The sequence below is a fragment of the Buteo buteo genome, chromosome 23 (genome assembly GCF_964188355.1).
Source record: "Buteo buteo chromosome 23, bButBut1.hap1.1, whole genome shotgun sequence".
NCBI lineage: Eukaryota > Metazoa > Chordata > Aves > Accipitriformes > Accipitridae > Buteo > Buteo buteo.
In genome coordinates, this window is record NC_134193.1 from 5,686,956 (window position 1) to 5,704,898 (window position 17,943).

Below are 17,943 nucleotides of genomic sequence, written 5' to 3' on the forward strand. Positions count from 1 at the left end.
CTAAACAAAACAAGGTCCAGTTTAATTGCAAAATCAGTCTTTCAGAAATTAAATCTCTGTCATGTGTTACAAATATATCAGCATTTCCTCCATCATGTAGGGACTACACACTAAGTCCTGAAATTCCTCTGTTGCTCATAGACTTCAACTGCATGTGCAGAAGGGGTTTCTCAGTGATAGATTAAAACCCAAGAACTCCTTGGTGTAAATAATAAAAACCTTTTCACCCTCTGAAATTGCCTTGCTTTTTTGTGGCAATGTAAATAAAATGAAGCAAAATCCTCTTTTGCTAGTATCTCCACACATTTAAGTATGGAATCACATTTCTTTTGTTGTGCCATTCCTCAGAGCTCCCCGCTACGATTCCCAAGGCCAGTCAAACCATTACTGAGGTTTCAGATGTTCCTGAAAAGCAGGCAAACATGTTATACTGCCCAAGCAGTGAGTTTGCTGAGTTGGGACATGGGAGCCCTTCACCACCGGGTGACCCCATGTGTGTCACCCGTGTGGGGGCAGGAAAAAACCAACCTCACCTCCACTGCGGGCTGGACGGTGAGGCGAGGCTACGTGCTGTGAAGCCGCAGGTCACAGCACCATCGTGGGGAGGAGGGAAGGAAGCAGGACAGGGCTCCCCAGGCCTGCAGGAGCACCACAGGCAGGCTGGCACCCTACGGCTTGAAGCGCTGGTACCTCTGGCTGGGCCCGGTGGAGAAGAAGGCTGATTTGAAATAAAGTGCGTCGACGTTACCGCAGCCCCCATAGCTAGGCCTACACCAGCATCCCCCAGGTGCGCCCCCGCCTCCCTGGGCCCGGAGCACACCGCGCATGCGCCAGTGCGCTCACCGCGCCCCCCCCAGCCCCTCGGGTTGGCGTAAGCCTCCAAGCGCATGCGCCGCTGGCGAGAGAGGCGGGGCGCGGCAGCTCCGCCCCCGGGCAGAGGGCGGGGCCGGGAGGATGGTGGCGCATGCGCACTGCCGTAGCGGTCCCTGGGGTGCTTGTCCCGTCCGGGTCGCCGTCGGTGCGGGGGGCGGCGGTAGCGGCGCGGGGGCTCCGGTCGCCCCGGTTCCGTCCCGTCCCCCCCCCCCCCCACCCACCCCCGTCAGCTCCGTCTCGCCTCTCCGCAGCCGCTTCGCCTGGCTTGGCGGCGCCGGGACCCCGCCGTCGCTTTCGGCTCCTCGCCGCCCCCCTCCCGGGGGCTCCGGTAAGTCGCTCCCGCCTGGTTGCCATGGCGACCCCTGTGTTTTCCCCCCCGCCCGGTGCTCCGCGTCCCCTCCCCGCTCTCCTCCCTCCCCCCGGGGTCCTTTGCCACTCCCGGCGGGGTCGGGGGGGAGCAGGGGGCAGCCCCCCCGAAGCCCCCGGCTCCGGTGGGGCTGGGGGCGGGTGCGCTGCGGCCGGGCTCCCTCCTCCCCCGGGGGTGGCCGCGCTGCGGGCCCGGGGGCGGCGGAGGCACCCTTCTCCCCCTCGGTCGGGGGGCTCGGGCCCCTTGTATCCGTTCCCGGTGATGCTGCCGGGCCCCTCCGCCAGCGCGGCGGGTCGGGCCGCCCGAAGGGCCGCGGAGCCGCCGCCGCCCCCGGCGGCAGCCTCGGCCCCGAGCGGCTCTGGGCGAGCCCCGGTGCCGGGAGCATCCTGCCCCGTCACCATCTGATCGCCGTGCTGAGCGTCGGTCGGCTCCGAGCAGCCGTCCCTGTAGAAAGGACGCCCGAGTGCCAACAAGTGGTTTGGCACTGCTGCCTCCCAGCCCCGGTTACTTTCTCATTTCTTCCCCTTCCCTTTTTGTTCCGCACCCCCTTGTAACCTGCTTCTGCCAGATAATTTTCATATTCTGTTCTCTAGGAAGTGAAAACCAGAGGCATGGCTTTCACACCTACCTGCTCACAGCACGCAGGGCTGTAACTCGCCATCTCCTCGGGGGTGTGCGGAGAAGGTGACCTGCCACTCGTGTGGTGTCACTCGGAGCCGCTCCTCCATCCAGGCTGAGTTCCATCTCAAAAAAACATATAGCTGGAGGTTCTTCCCGGCTCCCACGCTATCTTTTCTGTGAATGAGCCTGTAAGAGCAGCAAACAAAATAGTTGGCATCTGTAAAGGATGCGATTTGCAAAGGCATGGTAATGATGCTTTGTGAAGATCTGCAAGAAGTAAACAGAAAAGAATAACTCCTAAACTGTTGCCAGTGCCCGGGCGTTGTAAAAACGGGAAGTGTGTCTCTAACCTATATTAGTCTGCAATTTCGAGTAATAGTTGCAAAACTCGGTTACCTTACTGCGAGTTACGGTGTGACCAGGGGAACTAAGACTAAGAGGTGGTTTTACACTTGAAATCTTTGCATTTTAATGCACTTTAGAAAGGAGAGCTGTGTTGTCTAATATGCCCCAAAGCTGTGCTACTGGTTGGAAGTGGCATACTCTGATATATTTATTTCTTAAGAGAATCCAGTATGTAAGTGTAGGATACTTACACTAAGTTTGGTTTTTTTTTTAACTACAACTTGTTCAAAGGTATTTTGCCAGATTTCTGTGTGAAAGCATCTAATAAAAGCGAGACTGCTCGAAAGCAACTAAATGCCTTTCTTTCCTTGTCCTCAGTTGCTCCATTATTGGGCTAGCTTTCAGGATTTTGATCTCACAGCAGAAGAGACAGAAGGCAACTGATGGAGTTATTTCTGCAAGGGTCACAGGAAGAGGAACTTCTGGATTAGATGTTTCAGTGTGATATTTCTGAATTTTTAACATTTATTAAAGATAGAATGTATCGGGAGAAACAAACACTTGCAGTACTGCCTGAAACTGTGGTTTTTGAGGCATCATGTTTCTTAAGTTTCCTTCCCTCTTATTTTCAGATCAAAAATGTTCAAAACAGGAAGTTTGACTTGTACCTTTTATTTTGTAAGACTTTTCCTTACTTAGTTGAGACAACTGGGCTGTTAGCATTTGTTGCTAAAATCTTAACTCTGTGATTCAGCATCGCTGAATTGCTTGCAGCTCTTGTTTGAAGGTTATTTGTCATTTATAATGTTAAATGTTTCCTCCCTTTTTCTTTCCTAATAGCCATGGCAATGACAGGCCCAACACCATGCTCATCCATGAGTAATCACACCAAGGAGCGAGTTACAATGACAAAGGTGACATTAGAAAACTTCTACAGCAATCTCATCGCACAGCATGAAGAACGAGAGATGAGGTAAAAATCTTTCTTGCTTCCTTTCCAAACTGGATAAGAGCCAAAAATATATATTAACTGCATTTAGTTTTCTGGAGCCAAAGCAAAAATAGAACATTTTTGCTGAGCGTGTACCTAAGCTCCTGAGATGGGCACCTGGATGGGGCTTGGCACGAGCATCTGGAGGCAGCTGCTGGGTTTCTGAATCCCACAGTTGTTTAGGCTGCAGCTTTTGGAGTTTCTTCTGAAGTGAATTGAAATGTGCTTGCAAATGCAAAAGTGAGATGACTGTTACCAAGTTTTAAAAACCCATATATTTGATTACGTGACTAGGTAGAAATTAATTTTGGCATATGCTTGGGATCATTCAAGTACAATCCTGAAGTAGAAAGCCAATGTTTACGAATGTTTGTCTTGCCTGTGTTCTGCTGCCTCTTCCCATTTTATGTCCCTGGTTGTAATATTTAAAACTCATTCTAGAGCATCAGTTTCAGTATGGATTATAATGTGTGATCAAGTCAACTGATAAAGGAAGGTAATTTTTTCAAAGACAATGAGGGATTCCTGTAAGGACTGTCACTTGATGCTAACTTCTTGTCTGTGAGTTAGCTGAACCTATGGCATCTCTTTAAATATATTGGTCAAAACATAACAAGCAGTTTAACTGAGAAGTATTACTTTTACTTTCCTTTGGCTGGAACCCTCTAATTTGCTGAATACCCTCAAGCTGTAGCACTGGGAGTTCTGACGTTCTCCCAACTTGCTATGTAGTCTATAATCGGAATTTTCAAAAAGATTCAGTGTTCATTCACTTGGAGACTTATTGCTAAAAACCTAACTAGATCCAAGAGGAATGCCTGCTAACTACAATAACTGCAGAAATGAGGAAGCAATTTAGAAATAAATACTAACTTGCTTACATATTTTCTTCAAAACATCAAATTAGTAATGAGAGATTGAGGTCTAATCCAAACAGAAAATATCACCAATTTAATTCCTTTCTTTCTCTTTGCATAGCTCTTGCTTTTTTATTATGAGTGCTATTGTCTACTCCCAAAACCTCAATGACAGGGTTTTTTCTGTTTAGGCTCAAGACTTTGTCTGAACAAAGACACTGGACTATACAAGTTACATGTTTTTTTTAACAATAGATGTGTCTGTGGATGTGCAATTTGGAGTTTAAATGGTGTTGACAAAATGTACACTGAGGTGCAGATAGGACCTATTAAGCATATTTGGGGGAATTTCAGCATCGCTTGGTCATGCTGAGCTATTTAATTCTGTGTATTGCAGCAGTCATCTTTTGCTACTGGAGTCACTGCTTTGAGTGTGAAATGAGATGACCAGACAGGGCTCACTGGGTACTTAAATAAGGGCAAAGCGATTTAAGTGTGCCTGATTATGGAAGTGATAACCCAAAATATTATCACGTTGCAGCAGCTGCGTAGTGGCACAGGAGACCGGAAGAGGATCTTGCGAAGAATGACTTGCATAAAGAAAAGGAATTTTTTAGTAAATTTTTAATGCTATACCAATAAAAACACACATAGAAAGAAAAAAACAAACCCAAAAAACAAAACCACTGATCCCAGTTCAGCTAGCTATTAATAAGATAGGTGTTGGGAAAAAGTTCCTGGAGGGTAATCATTACAAATGTCCCCTGAAGCCATTCCCCCCTCTGAAGTCTTGCTTCCTTTTTTCTTTTCTCCTAAATAATCATTTTGTAGTAAGGCTGTAAATATTTCTGATTCTTTAAGAGGCAGAATGTGTACAGACATGTTTCTTCTTCCCAAGTATTTTGAGTATCTCAGGTATTAGGAAATATAAAGTAACTTTTGCATGTGATGAGTTTGAGATGCGAAGAAGTTACAGTGCAGATCTGCAGATGTGTTTAAATAGCCAATTCTCTGGAATAAGTGAGACTTCGGTGTTTAAGTATTTATTATAGCTCTGAGCTTAAGTGACTTGTGCAGCTGTTGAAGAGAGAGACAAGAATTGAACCCAGATCTCAATCTACATTCGTATACAATGAAAATGTACACTTGAATAAGGTGTGAAACTTGAGACAGGTTTAGATTGTCAAAATTAGAGAGGACAAGGCTAGAATGGCAAAGCTGTAATATTAGATTCTTCAAAATTAACTGCATGTCTGCGTCTCCCTTATATATATCATTTACACTTGTTACTTGCTGGCATTACATCCTTCTTTTACAGCAAGCACAGAGCAGAGGTGTTGGATACATGCGTGTGATTAAGAAACCATATTAATGATTCAACCTTTATTTTTCTAATTTGTCTGTGCTATAGACAAAAGAAGCTAGAACAAATGATGGAAGAAGAAGGCTTGAAAGATGAAGAGGTAATGAATATGAGAAAATTACCTTAATGGTTAAAGTAATACAAGTGATTTTCTTTTATAAATGGAGATCTAGAATCTTTAGTTGGAATTGCTGTGATCTCTGTGGAGCCCACCTCCAGGGCTCTTACTGTGTTTTTTTTTTTCCTAAACTCTAGAAAAGAATCAGGAGGTCAGCACACGCACAAAAGGAAACAGAGTTTCTTCGCCTAAAGAGAACAAGGCTTGGTTTGGAAGACTTTGAGTCTTTAAAAGTAATAGGCAGAGGGGCTTTTGGAGAGGTAAGTCCAGAAAAGATGACTAAAAGTATTTTAAAATGGCACTGATATTTGTTGAAGACTTGCATAGTTTACACAAGTGAAGGATAGAAGTTGTGACAACCGCAGATTGATTTTTAGCTTAACAGTCACGTGCATCTGTCTTTGACTAATAAATGTTGGTTTAAGAACATTATGTGCTGGAAAGGAACATGAATGCTGTTGAAAAGGGCTTGAAGGGCAAGCTAAATACAAGTTTGGCAGTGTACTTTAATTGTGACCTCCTGGGGCTGGCCTTACAGACAGGAGAGCTGGAGAGCCACTTGCAGTAGTCTCTTCTGGTGGCCTTCTTCAGAGAAAGTGGCTTTGAACCATCTGCTTAAGCTATATGATTGCTCAGTGTGTCATCTCTGTTAAAATGATTTCATCTCTTAGAATTAACAGAACTTGTTTGCCGTTACTGTGCACTATGTAATGTGTTTTGTTTTTATAATTCCATATGCTTTCATTAAATGGAAGCCAAGGGCTTGATACCCAAATTTGTCAAGAGTCTTGGTGCTAATGCTGCATTTGACTCAAATTTTTCTATACTTCCTAGGTGCGACTTGTCCAGAAGAAAGATACAGGGCATGTTTATGCAATGAAAATACTACGTAAAGCTGATATGCTTGAAAAAGAGCAGGTGAATAGCCACCACGAGTAGCAACGCTACCATCCATGTTTTAGATGACTTTGGGAGGTAACTGTGATGTGTAGAGAGTAATAGGCATCTGTGGGCTAGGTTTACTAAGTAAAAAATTACATGGGTTTTTTTCCCCATTTTTTTCCGAGGAAGTAGGTCAGAAGAATCTCGTATGAATTCATAAGGACCTCTCTTCTAGTGGGGTCTTTCAAGTCTTTTTTTTTTTTCTTTTTTTTTCTTTTTTGTAAGGAAAACGTTCCCTGTAACAATGCAAAAGTTTGAGGAATATATAGTTCTCATCTAAAAAGGGTTACAGTAGTAGTTACAGGCTATTTCATGTAACTGAATGCTCAGAACAGTGTTTCAAATGACCTCTAATGCCTTGCTTAGTGTTAATGGAAACTGCAATTGTAACACCTTTTCTAAGAGGCTTTTCAGTCTGAAGCAAGGTAGAACTGAACTCACTTTCTGCTTGAAAACATGGGAAGCAGAGCATTTTTCTAAGGACTAGGTTTGTCTTTCTCCAGTGAAAGAGGAGGACGGTGCTATGTATCTGATTTATGTTCCTCCTCATTTTATGATGATGTATGTTACACATACACATGTGCAAATGATTCAGTATAGATGTCAAGATTGGTGTTTTACTGCATTTCTGATTTATGGAATCGGATATAAATATCAAAGTGATGCTACTGTTGGAATTCTGACTTGGAGAGACATAAAGTAGTGGTGTTTAACACTTTAAAGGCTTTTATCTGCTAGTACTTCTGGGAATATAATGGTCTGAGACAATAATTTCTTGTTCAGCACTGGGATGAATCTAGAAGGCACTGTGTGTGTGTGTGTGTGTTCATAAAATCAGGAACTGGAACTGGTTTCCATTTCCCAAAATATTTGGTTAAAAACCAAACAGCTTTATGCAGCACTGCTAAATTTGGTCTAAATCAAGGAATAGGCTGAAGCCATATCAAAAGGCATGCTAACTGTTTAGAGAAGAGCTAGGATTTTAGAGATCTACTTGTTAGATATTTTTGTAAAAGACCTGAGATTTCTGTATATAGGATTAACCTATTCTTTATAATCAACCATATGTTTGCCCTCCTGAATCTTCCCATGGTAATACATTGTGTTTTGGAGTGGTCTGTTATCTAAGTGGTTTTAAGAGAAGTGTTTTCATAGTGTGCCATATCACTTGTACAGTTCTGATTTGAAGGGGACCCAAATGACATAAGAATTGAAAGAATAAAAATGTAAATGTGGGTTATTTTTCTGTACGGAACCATGTTATTCAGAAGGGTGGTTTAAATTTCTCTAGCTTCAGTTTTTGCTTAAAAGAATAAGGTTAGTGCTCTCTTGCCCTCCTACATATGTCTCAATTTATGGAAGCAAAAGTCACGCAATAAGAATAAATGTTACTCAAGTGTAAACGTCCAAAGGCAAAAGTCCCCATAAACTTTCCAGTGGGAACTTCTGAATGTAAAAGGATCTGATCTTTCAGATCTTTATGCTGAGGAGTAAAATGGAGTTGGTGTTCAATGGGATGTATCAGATGGGGGCAGGGGGGGAAAGAAACATTCTGGGAAAATATAGAAGTTTAATGAAAACATCTCACCTTTTTGCTGTCAGAAGCATGACTTTCGGATTTGTTTTTGAACATGTTATGCTATTTTATTACATGAAGATATTGAGGGGTGTAACTATTGAAGTTTTAGTGTTTCTGCCCTTGTGCAGAAGTTTGACTGCTGTCTTTTCAATATTTGATGCTTTTCAATATACTTGAATTGTCTGCGAAATAAATGCATCTAATAAAACATAAGACTTGTAATTAATCAAATGCATATGCGTATCTCCAGGTCGGCCATATTCGTGCGGAACGGGACATTCTAGTGGAGGCAGACAGTTTGTGGGTTGTGAAAATGTTCTATAGTTTTCAGGACAAGCTAAACCTCTACCTTATCATGGAGTTCCTGCCTGGAGGTAACTACCTGAAATCAAAAGACTGCTTTCCTTTTGTTTGTGGATTTCTAATTTCTTAATTACAAACATAGTCTGGGCCTAGGGTGTATGTGGTTATCATACAGTGATGTTTGTGCTGGACGTTACCTTGTGAGTAAACAAGTAATTGTAAATCTTTCTGCTTTTAGGAGTTAGGGTGCTGAGGTCTTTGGGTCAGGCTCGAGGTTATCTGCTTGGGTCTTCTAGCTGCAGATGTTTGAAACTTGGCCTTAATCTGCTAGTTGTTATCCTTACCATGCACGGGCTATCTATAGAACTATAACATAACCAGTTTTTTATTTTTCTAACCTTTTGCTTTTAGCTGGCTTGCAGCAGAAATAGCTTTTAAGGTCCCTTTTTCAGAGGATGATGATGTTTGTCCTTGAATGATAATGCTACTGTAACTCACTTAAGAAGAAAGTTATACTGAAAGCCTGTAATATATGTGACTAATGAAACCGCAAGAATGCTTTCTGAGATGACACTGCACAAATGCAATCTGTATTTTGTAACAGCTTTGTAGCTGAAAGTAGATGAAAGTATCAGCAGTCCATAGCTGACTCTTGTTGAAGGGATGCTTCTATACTGCTATTTCATCTTTATGCTATTTAGCTGTCTCAGTAAGTTTAATGCAATTTCAGTACAAGCCTTTCCACATACAAGGGAAAAGACAGAAGTTTGTCACAGAAGTGCTGGGGAACTGTATTACTTTACATGAAATCAATTTGGATTTCCTGAGGTTTTAAATAGCTTAGTTCTTTTCTTTATACATGTCTTCAAAATTAGTGAGAGTGGAGTTTGTGTGTTTGTTTGTTTGTATTTACCTTTGCTGTTTGGGGGGGGCTTCTAGGTGATATGATGACACTGTTGATGAAAAAAGACACTCTAACAGAAGAAGAGACACAATTCTACATAGCTGAGACTGTGCTAGCCATTGATTCTATTCATCAGCTGGGTTTTATCCATCGGGACATAAAACCAGACAACCTTCTTCTGGACAGCAAGGTATGTACTAACTACTGGCCAGTGGCTGGGTAGTAGTAAAAAGGTCTTGTAATTTTTAATATGGACCTGAACTAGCACTGACAATTGTGAAAGAAGACGGTGCTTCTTTCTTAGCCCTGTTCCTTCTAGCTTTGATGCCATATCTGCCATATTGCTGGGGGCATAAAAAACAAGTCAAGAAAGACCTCTCCTCCACCTTCAGCTGTATTCATACCTCACTTATGAGCTCTCTTCTGACAGTTGTTTAAGCTATTTTTGGTTATTTCACCTGCAATTTAAAACACAGTTTCAGTTCTCCCCTCTTAGTCAAAGATGTTTCCTTTTGGTCTCACATCTGTTATGCTTATGCTTGCGAACTATTGGGTAGATGATCATATCAAATGCAAAGGATGTAGCTGTTCCATTACTGAGACTGAAAACTGAGATATTATCTCCCTTAGAATCAGGACGTATTTCTGAAGGCTGGCCAGGCTACCCGATTGCTTTTAGATGGTTATTGCAGGCAGTTTGCAGAAAGCTTGATTGTTTCACTATCCTCCTATTGCTCACTACAAGTTTGCTTAAAATTTAGCTTGTTTGGAAAAAGTTTGCCAACAGTAAATAACTATACTTTACCACTAGCCAGCTAATAATGCACTGTTGGAATTACTGATGTAATTCAGTATGTCTGCATCCAGATGTAGATAAATTCAGGACTTTGAAAAGGATGTATGTTTTAGATATACATCTAAAAATTGCACCTAGTTGCTGAGGTTGCATGTTATGCACTAGGACAGATCAAATCACTGAATTTAAGGTGTTTCTTCTTATCTATTGGAGTCAATGCACAATCCAGGGACTACAGCTCCCTCTGGAGACGTTTGCTTTCATTCTTGCAGGAGCAGAGGTTTCTTGAAGTACATAGCTGCTGGGCTTTCTATGTGTAGTAGTGATGAAAGAATTAATAGCTTGATTTTATGTACACATCCAGTCTTAGGCTAAAACAAGGAATGCAAAAAGAACACATCTATTTATTATGCAAAATATAAGAAAGGGAAGAACTATAAACGTTTATTTGCTATGATGAGGTCTCATACTGGTTTTGTATTTTGGGTTTTTGTTGTTTCTTTGTTTCTAGGGCCACGTGAAACTCTCAGATTTTGGTCTGTGTACTGGACTAAAGAAAGCCCACAGAACAGAATTTTATAGAAACTTGAACCATAGTCTTCCTAGTGACTTCAGTAAGTTATTTGGCTTCAGAAAGGTATCTGCGTACTTGCTCTTGGTTCCTGACATAACTTGTTTCAGTGTGAAGCTAGAAGGCCACAGTGGGGGATCTAATAATCAACATTGCATCTTGAGGTGTAATTTTGATTTTCTTTATAACATCTTTTATAAAAATAATTTCAGTTACTTTAATGTACAAAACCATCTTCATTTCCAGAAGTTTGTCTTTGAAATAGACTCTGCTGTAGCCCTTTGCATGTGTAATAAACCTCAAATGAAAACTTGGTGTGACTTGGTAGATGCTAGCTGCATCTCATGTGTTATTTAAATTAATAAATGAGCACACATTCTCTTTGAATATTCAGTAATTTTCTCAAGGGGATAACTTTGGTCATGGAGTTAAAAAAAGTCTGAAAGCGTGGATTGCTAATGAAAGGCTTGACAAGATTTTATCAATATTACGTAGGTTTGGAAGTTGCTGATAGGTTTAGGGTATTGACAGATGTGCTCTTTGCAACCTTCTGTACGGATGGCAGAGGTTACATCCTTTGCTTTCCTCTTAACTGTCAGCTGCCACTGCTTGCTAGGGGCTGCTGGCCACTCTGATCTGCCACTGCTAGGCACTCCTTTGACTGTGCCAGGTAAGCTGAGGAAGGCAAGGCTGAGGCAGGTTAACTAGTTCACTTCTGCTGATGTGGCTTATCTTCAGTAAGGTGAGTTAAGGTGTGCTTCCACAAATAGCTTCAGCTTCGTTGTGGTGGTAAACTTTGGCTGTAGGGGCCAGTGATGAGCACCCTGGGCACTGTAACGTCTTACCAGGACAGCTGAATACAAAATGGGCTCTCTGTCCGGGCCTTGGCTACCTTTTTTGTGTAGCCTTTTAGTTACCTTTTAGTGTAAAGGTTTTGGGGTAAAAATGCATGTTGGGTGACTGGTAGGTTTCAGTCACATATATTCCAATCTCCTTTAGCTTTCCAGAACATGAATTCCAAAAGGAAAGCAGAGACTTGGAAGAGAAATAGACGGCAGTTGGTAAGTACGTTTCACCTGCTTGGAAATGTTCTCTGCTGAGCTGTTGCCTTCAGATGGCACATATATTTAAACGACGGGCATTAATCCATTTCAGAGTTCTGAACAGTGCTGAAATAAAAAGATTCATGCTTTTTTCTTTTAAAAAGAGGAACAACTCTAGCTTGTCCTTCATCCATCTGCTGAACAGCTGGTGACATATGTGCCTGAGGTAGCACTGCCGTAATTATTTACATTGATATCTGGTGCCTCCCAGCTAAAATGAACAGCTCTTGCCACTTTCAATATAGCAAAGGGCTAATGACCCATTCCAAGGTGTATATAGACAGTGGTACCTTTCCCCATTTCTCTGACGATATTTTAAGACTCCTTCACGTGAACATGTTGATTTTGTCCCTACATATCTTGAAATAAAGGCTTTAAACAACTTTGCTAAAGGATCTTGGAAACAATCTGGTGTGTTCCTCAAAATAACCATTGTTGCATAAGTTCTCGCTTCCATATCAGGCAGTTTTCTCTAAAGATACATAACTGAGGGTATTTGTTCCAGGCTTTTTCTACGGTGGGTACTCCGGATTACATTGCCCCTGAAGTTTTCATGCAGACCGGATACAACAAGCTTTGTGACTGGTGGTCACTTGGGGTCATCATGTATGAGATGTTGATCGGTAAGAAACTGGCAGTGCCCAAGTCCTACACCACAATTCCTGCTTAAGACATCAACTGTATTTATGTGCTCAGGGTCAGGTTCTCAAAGTATCCACTACTTGCATGGTTTGTGAGGTTTGTTCTGGTGCATTGTAGACTTCAGTAACTACACAAACTATTTTTGCTTTATACGAGATTGTATTTTTCTTTCTTTTCAGGTTATCCACCATTCTGTTCTGAGACTCCTCAGGAAACATATAAGAAAGTAATGAATTGGAAAGAGACTCTGACATTTCCTCCAGAAGTCCCAATATCTGATAAAGCAAAGGATCTTATTTTAAGGTGCCAGCCATATGGTTTGCCAGTTAATATAGTACTAATTTTCTTGTCTTGCAAACTGTAGTACATGCCTCTCATGGCTTGCTTCACATGAAAAAAATCTGCTGCTACGTGCTGTTACACACACGCACCAAATGCTGAACTCCCTCATCAAATACACTTGTCTCTCAGAGGTCATTTAGCTGTCCCCTGACTAACCTATGCTAAAAAGGACCTCCCACGTAAGTGCTGCTAGCCTGGCAAAATAGGAATGTTTCTACTCTTTATTTTGTCTGTGAGCTTCTTGTGGAAGCAACTTAATCTTTTTGCCAGAGGTAGCTTCTTACAACAACAATGGTTTTGACATTGTATGCACTGGAGCATACAAACGTATCCCAGTGCATGCTGACTCTTGCTCTTTCATTTATATTTTCAATTGCTTACCTATTCTCAGGACAGAAATATAAATGTCTAGCTTTTTAGGCTTTATATGTTCTGCTCTACACTGGTCCTGAAACAGAATGGGCACATTATCCTGTTGTGAAAGAATACCACATCTAAATTGTAGCATTTGACATGACTTTTCCTAAACATAACTTTATGTGTTGGTTTTGCACTGGGAGTTCTTAACCTTCTTCATTTATACGTTATGAAACCGTAGTAGTATCAGTTCAGAAAGCTGTTCCATTTCCGCATGGAATGCTTTCGTTTTCATTCTTCCTTCATTGTCATTCTTCCTTCCATCCCAGATTTTGCTGTGAATGGGAGCACAGAATTGGTGCATCTGGTGTGGAGGAAATAAAGAGTAACCCATTCTTTGAAGGGGTTGATTGGGAGCATATCAGGTAAGATGCTTTGGAGAAAAGCAAGCTGCTCTTCTTTATGGACTGTTTAAAGCTAGTCCTGTTTGACAGAAGGGAGCGGCTTGACTGGCATTTATTATATCTAGGTGTGGGTGAAAGTATTTTGTTCCTTATCTGAAGCTTGCTAAGGTTTAGGTACCTTCAGTCTTTGATTCTGTTAAGAAATGGAAAGTGGGTGAATCCTGCTTTCTTCTGCCTTTGAAATCTTAATGCTGAAACTGCTCTTCTTGGCAGAGAGAGACCTGCTGCAATTTCAATAGAAATTAAAAGCATTGATGATACCTCAAACTTTGATGAATTTCCAGAATCTGATATCCTTAAACCAACAGGTAAATGCTTTGGTTCTGCATGTAAACAAACCTTCCTCTTGTCCAGTAGAATAATGTAACTTTCCTGTTAATCATAGAAAGAATCTTACTAGATGCTAGTTGTTGTTGTTGTTTTTTTGTTTTTTTTTTAAAAAAATCATGATCAAATTGTTGGATGGTAGTCTTGTGGTGCAGGGGTGTGCAAGCTGTAATCTGGGTTTCACGAAATGGGATGCAGACTTGTGAATGATGTGGGAGCTGCCTGAGAAAGGGCACCTCTAAGAAGCAGCAGAGCTCCCAGCAAGTTCAGATTTCAGCAGGACCTGTGAGCCCAACACTGCTAGTACCCCTTGGTACTGGCTAATTCTTGCTAGCATGTCTAACACTTAGTATAGGGGGTAGGGAGAAGGTGAGACAGAAGGGGATGATATTTTTTGGTGTAAATTTCTAAAGGATCTTGTATTTACGTGTCAAAGCATAGTCATACATTTGCTCCATGTGTTTTAAGAAGACACATTACAGGAGTTCTTGACTGGGATTGAAGAATGAACCTGAATGCCTAGATTTATGATATTTCTTTCTTTAGAAGTATTCTCACCTACTCCACATCGAGTGTTTTGTATGAAAATAAGCTTTGCAGTCTTCAAAGGATAATTTTTTTTTTTATATGTCTTATCAGTGGCAACAAGCAACCATCCAGAGACTGACTACAAGAACAAAGACTGGGTTTTTATCAATTACACCTACAAGCGTTTTGAAGGTCTGACAGCCCGAGGAGCAATACCATCCTATATGAAAGCAGGAAAGTAATAAATCTTTACCTGGGACAACTTCTGAGCCGTGGAATTCTGTTCCTGTACTTTGGGCTTATACCCATAAAAGAACTTTTTCTTTTTTTTTTTTAAAGAAAACTTGAGGGCTATCAACTCTTGGAGAAGACTTCAGGACCCTGATTTGTTACACACCCTGTTTGTTACTATGGATTTTTTCTTTCTGCGCCGTTGAAAAATTCCACAAAATGTTTGCATCATCTCTGCTGGAAGCATGTTTTGCTGCTTCAGGAGCAAGAGTTTCAGTTTTCTTTTTAAATTCTTTGCCAGATTGTACAGTCCATCAGAAGATGAGAGCAAGCCTTCACTCTGACATTGCAAATCACCTGATGTTTATATGGACTGTTTTGCCAGTCCTGCATTAAGTGACAAACTCAATCTGCCAATTCTGCCAGCACTGTTTTCCCAGTGGCTAAGGACTTCAGTACAGAGGAAACAAAGCAATAATTAAAGCTTGAGATAGACAACTCTCCAGTAAGCTATCTTGTAGAAGGATACAACTCGTATTGCCTTAACCTTAGTTTGTAGTGCTGTTTTTTTATAATGCTACTTGGAAGCCTCTTTAATAGCATTTCTCAACTCTGTTGCAGTGGCCTCCAGTTGCAGTGCACTTTACTTTTGGTACTAAGACAGTGACCGTCAAGCCATTTAATATTTTTTCTAAATTAAAAAATTGTGCAACACTTTTTCTTTTCTAGACAGTGATAGGAGAAATGGGCCACTCCCTCCACCAAGCACCAGCAGTTTTCAGTTACTGTATGAAAAGATGGATCCGTAAACAATGCAGATAATAAAAACTACACCTGGTAACACAAGTGGATCTGGAGTTAGAGCAGAGAGGGAGGGAAATTATTTAACCTGATCCTTGGTGGGCATCTTGTGTACAGCTGGATCAGCCATGAGGCCTCCCGTTCCTGCTGCTGCCATCTTTTGGCCACTTCTAAGATCTGCTGCATCTCCATCGGTTTAAAGACAAAACCATCTTCTGTGGCCTCTTTGATCTTGGTTTTGAGCAGAACAGTATCAGTTTCTTCTGTGAATGTTGCTCATGGAGGCCTCCCTGGGTTTTCCTTACAGAGCTCCTCTTGCTGTCATGGCTGAACCATCTGTCCCTGTAGTCTTCTGAAAAGACAGTACCTCGTGGGGTCACTTTTGGGGCAGTGGGACCCACCATGTCCACTTGTTGATTATTGACTAGTGTAATTTATAAAAGTACATTCAGTTATGATCAGGTTGCTCTCCAGCAGAGCCCCAAAGTGCCTTTCCTTGCCTAAGCATCTCTCCGAACATGACTGCATTTTGGGAAGGAGGATTCTGCCTCAGTTGAGCTTTTGCCAATTCCTTTTTATAATCATGAGCTCCACTTGGCACCTGTTTTGTAGTTAACTCTGCACTTCCAGGGGCAGGTAGCATCAACCTTTGGGCCTGCCTGGTTCCAGTTTTTAATTTGCAATTAGATGGGTTTTTTTAAAATATAAATTTAATGAGGTTTCTAAAAATATGTATTAATTTGAACTGTCTTGGGTTCTTGCAAACTTTTATTGGTGCTGAACACTAACTATATAGTACAGACCCCCCCCCCACCTGTTCAGAAACAAAGCTAGAGCAGTGTTTCACAGTAAAAGGAAGGCTTTCAATTATATCTAGTCCTAACTTTCTAGATTAGGAAACGAAAGAAAATGGGTTTGTATTGAAACTTTTTTTTTTTAATAGGTGCTTTTAGGGAATTTTTACCTAGATGTGTTTTGAATTGAGTGCCATCATGGACTGATTGGGGTATTGAAAGTACCATATATAGCTAAAACTGGGTGATAACTTGTTAGCATCCTCTCCCTAACCACCCCTTGTGCTTTTTGTATGTGTCCTAGGAGTTTAATGAATTGCCATAAGCAGTTTAGATACCAGTTGGATCCTACAAAGCTGAAATGCAAAAATAGCCTTAATTAGAGGTACCAGGATCACTGTAGTCAGTAGGGCTTACTCAGATGAATAAGGGCTAACTGAACTAATGATTTATAGGATCAGGCTTTTTATCAGCTAGTCACTAATACCACGTTCTGCTCCCTTTTTACTTTTTTATGAAGGACTGATACCAACTTCTCAAATTGCTCCATCTCCTTATCCTGCAGTTTCTTCTAGCCATTTGAAAAAGTTGCCTTATAAACCATTGGAAAACTAAGGCATTAGCATCAAAACATTTTTTTAAAATTCCTAACAGCTTAGTTACTGCCTTAAAAAATAAAAATATCAAAATCCTTTAAAGCTGCTGTGGATTAGGAATAAATGATTTTGGGATAGTAGCTGCATTATTAGCCCTTTACTAAAAGGGACTGGCATTTTTATTTATAAATACCAAAGATGAAGAAGCTAAACAATTAAAAGTTGTGATAACTTGCTGTGAAAAAAAACACAAACCCTATATAGTAATATGTATTGTGCATTTTAGTACATGTGTTTTAAAGTCTTCTGAAACCTCAGATTGTTCACTTTTTGAGTTAAAGGTGAAGTTTTTCAAAGGCACAAGGAGCAGTTGGGTACCTCATTCCTGTTGTCTTTCAGTAGAAGTTGGATGTCTTTGAAGATAGTCCTCTTGGACACACCTTTCCAGCAGTAAGTTTATATCACAGTTGCACTGTAAGCCCGCTTCCATTACAGCTGTTCACCAACACTAGGGAAAAAAGTACAATGTCTTCTTCCCAGGATCCATACTGCACTGCTAACAGATTAAGATTTTTGTATGCCTGTTCATCTCCCATGTTAGCCAAACATTTTTCTTAGCAGCTGGCTTGTGTATTAAGGTTGTATGTATCTTTTAGCTCTTTTTTTTTTAAGCTGCAAGCTGTTGCTGGACTTCTAGGAGTAATTCCAATCTGAATTTCCAATGGATCTGACCATGAGTTATGCTGCCAGTTCATCTCTGTATCATGCCTAGCACAAAACTGCACTAAGTGTTTCTTATCACTGTGCCCTGACTCTGCCTTAACCTGTAAGTTGAAAAAGTGTTCTGTAAATATTTAAAAGCTGTTACTAAATTGCACTGTAAAATTTGACAGGTGTATTGTGTGTTGCTGGGGGAGCCAACTTTTTATGGAATGATCTTTGCATTGTGTTGTGTAAATAAAATCCTCTTAGTAAACACAATTTTGCTAGCATGTTTTGTGTTTACAAACTGGAATCTCTCAGGTTGGTTTTTTTTCAGACTTGAAACTGATTTTAGAATCAGCTGCTTAGCTATGAGAATGCAGTGGTAAACTCATGGGCTGCATTTCCAAAAGATGCACAGCAGAC

The 17,943-nt window shown here is 41.2% G+C and overlaps 1 protein-coding gene across 1 annotated transcript; it reads left to right on the top strand.

Annotated features, from left to right (window-relative positions):
* Nucleotides 1–1,081: 1,081 nt before the first annotated feature.
* STK38 (serine/threonine kinase 38) lies at nt 1,082–17,796 on the top strand. Its single transcript, XM_075055368.1, has 14 exons — nt 1,082–1,201; nt 3,047–3,179; nt 5,466–5,517; nt 5,673–5,795; nt 6,370–6,453; nt 8,307–8,430; nt 9,299–9,453; nt 10,571–10,673; nt 11,630–11,691; nt 12,239–12,356; nt 12,555–12,678; nt 13,404–13,499; nt 13,752–13,846; nt 14,505–17,796. The coding sequence occupies exons 2-14, from the start codon at nt 3,049–3,051 to the stop codon at nt 14,633–14,635; spliced, it is 1,398 nt and encodes a 465-aa protein (XP_074911469.1). The 5' UTR covers nt 1,082–1,201; nt 3,047–3,048; the 3' UTR covers nt 14,636–17,796.
* Nucleotides 17,797–17,943: the final 147 nt, after the last annotated feature.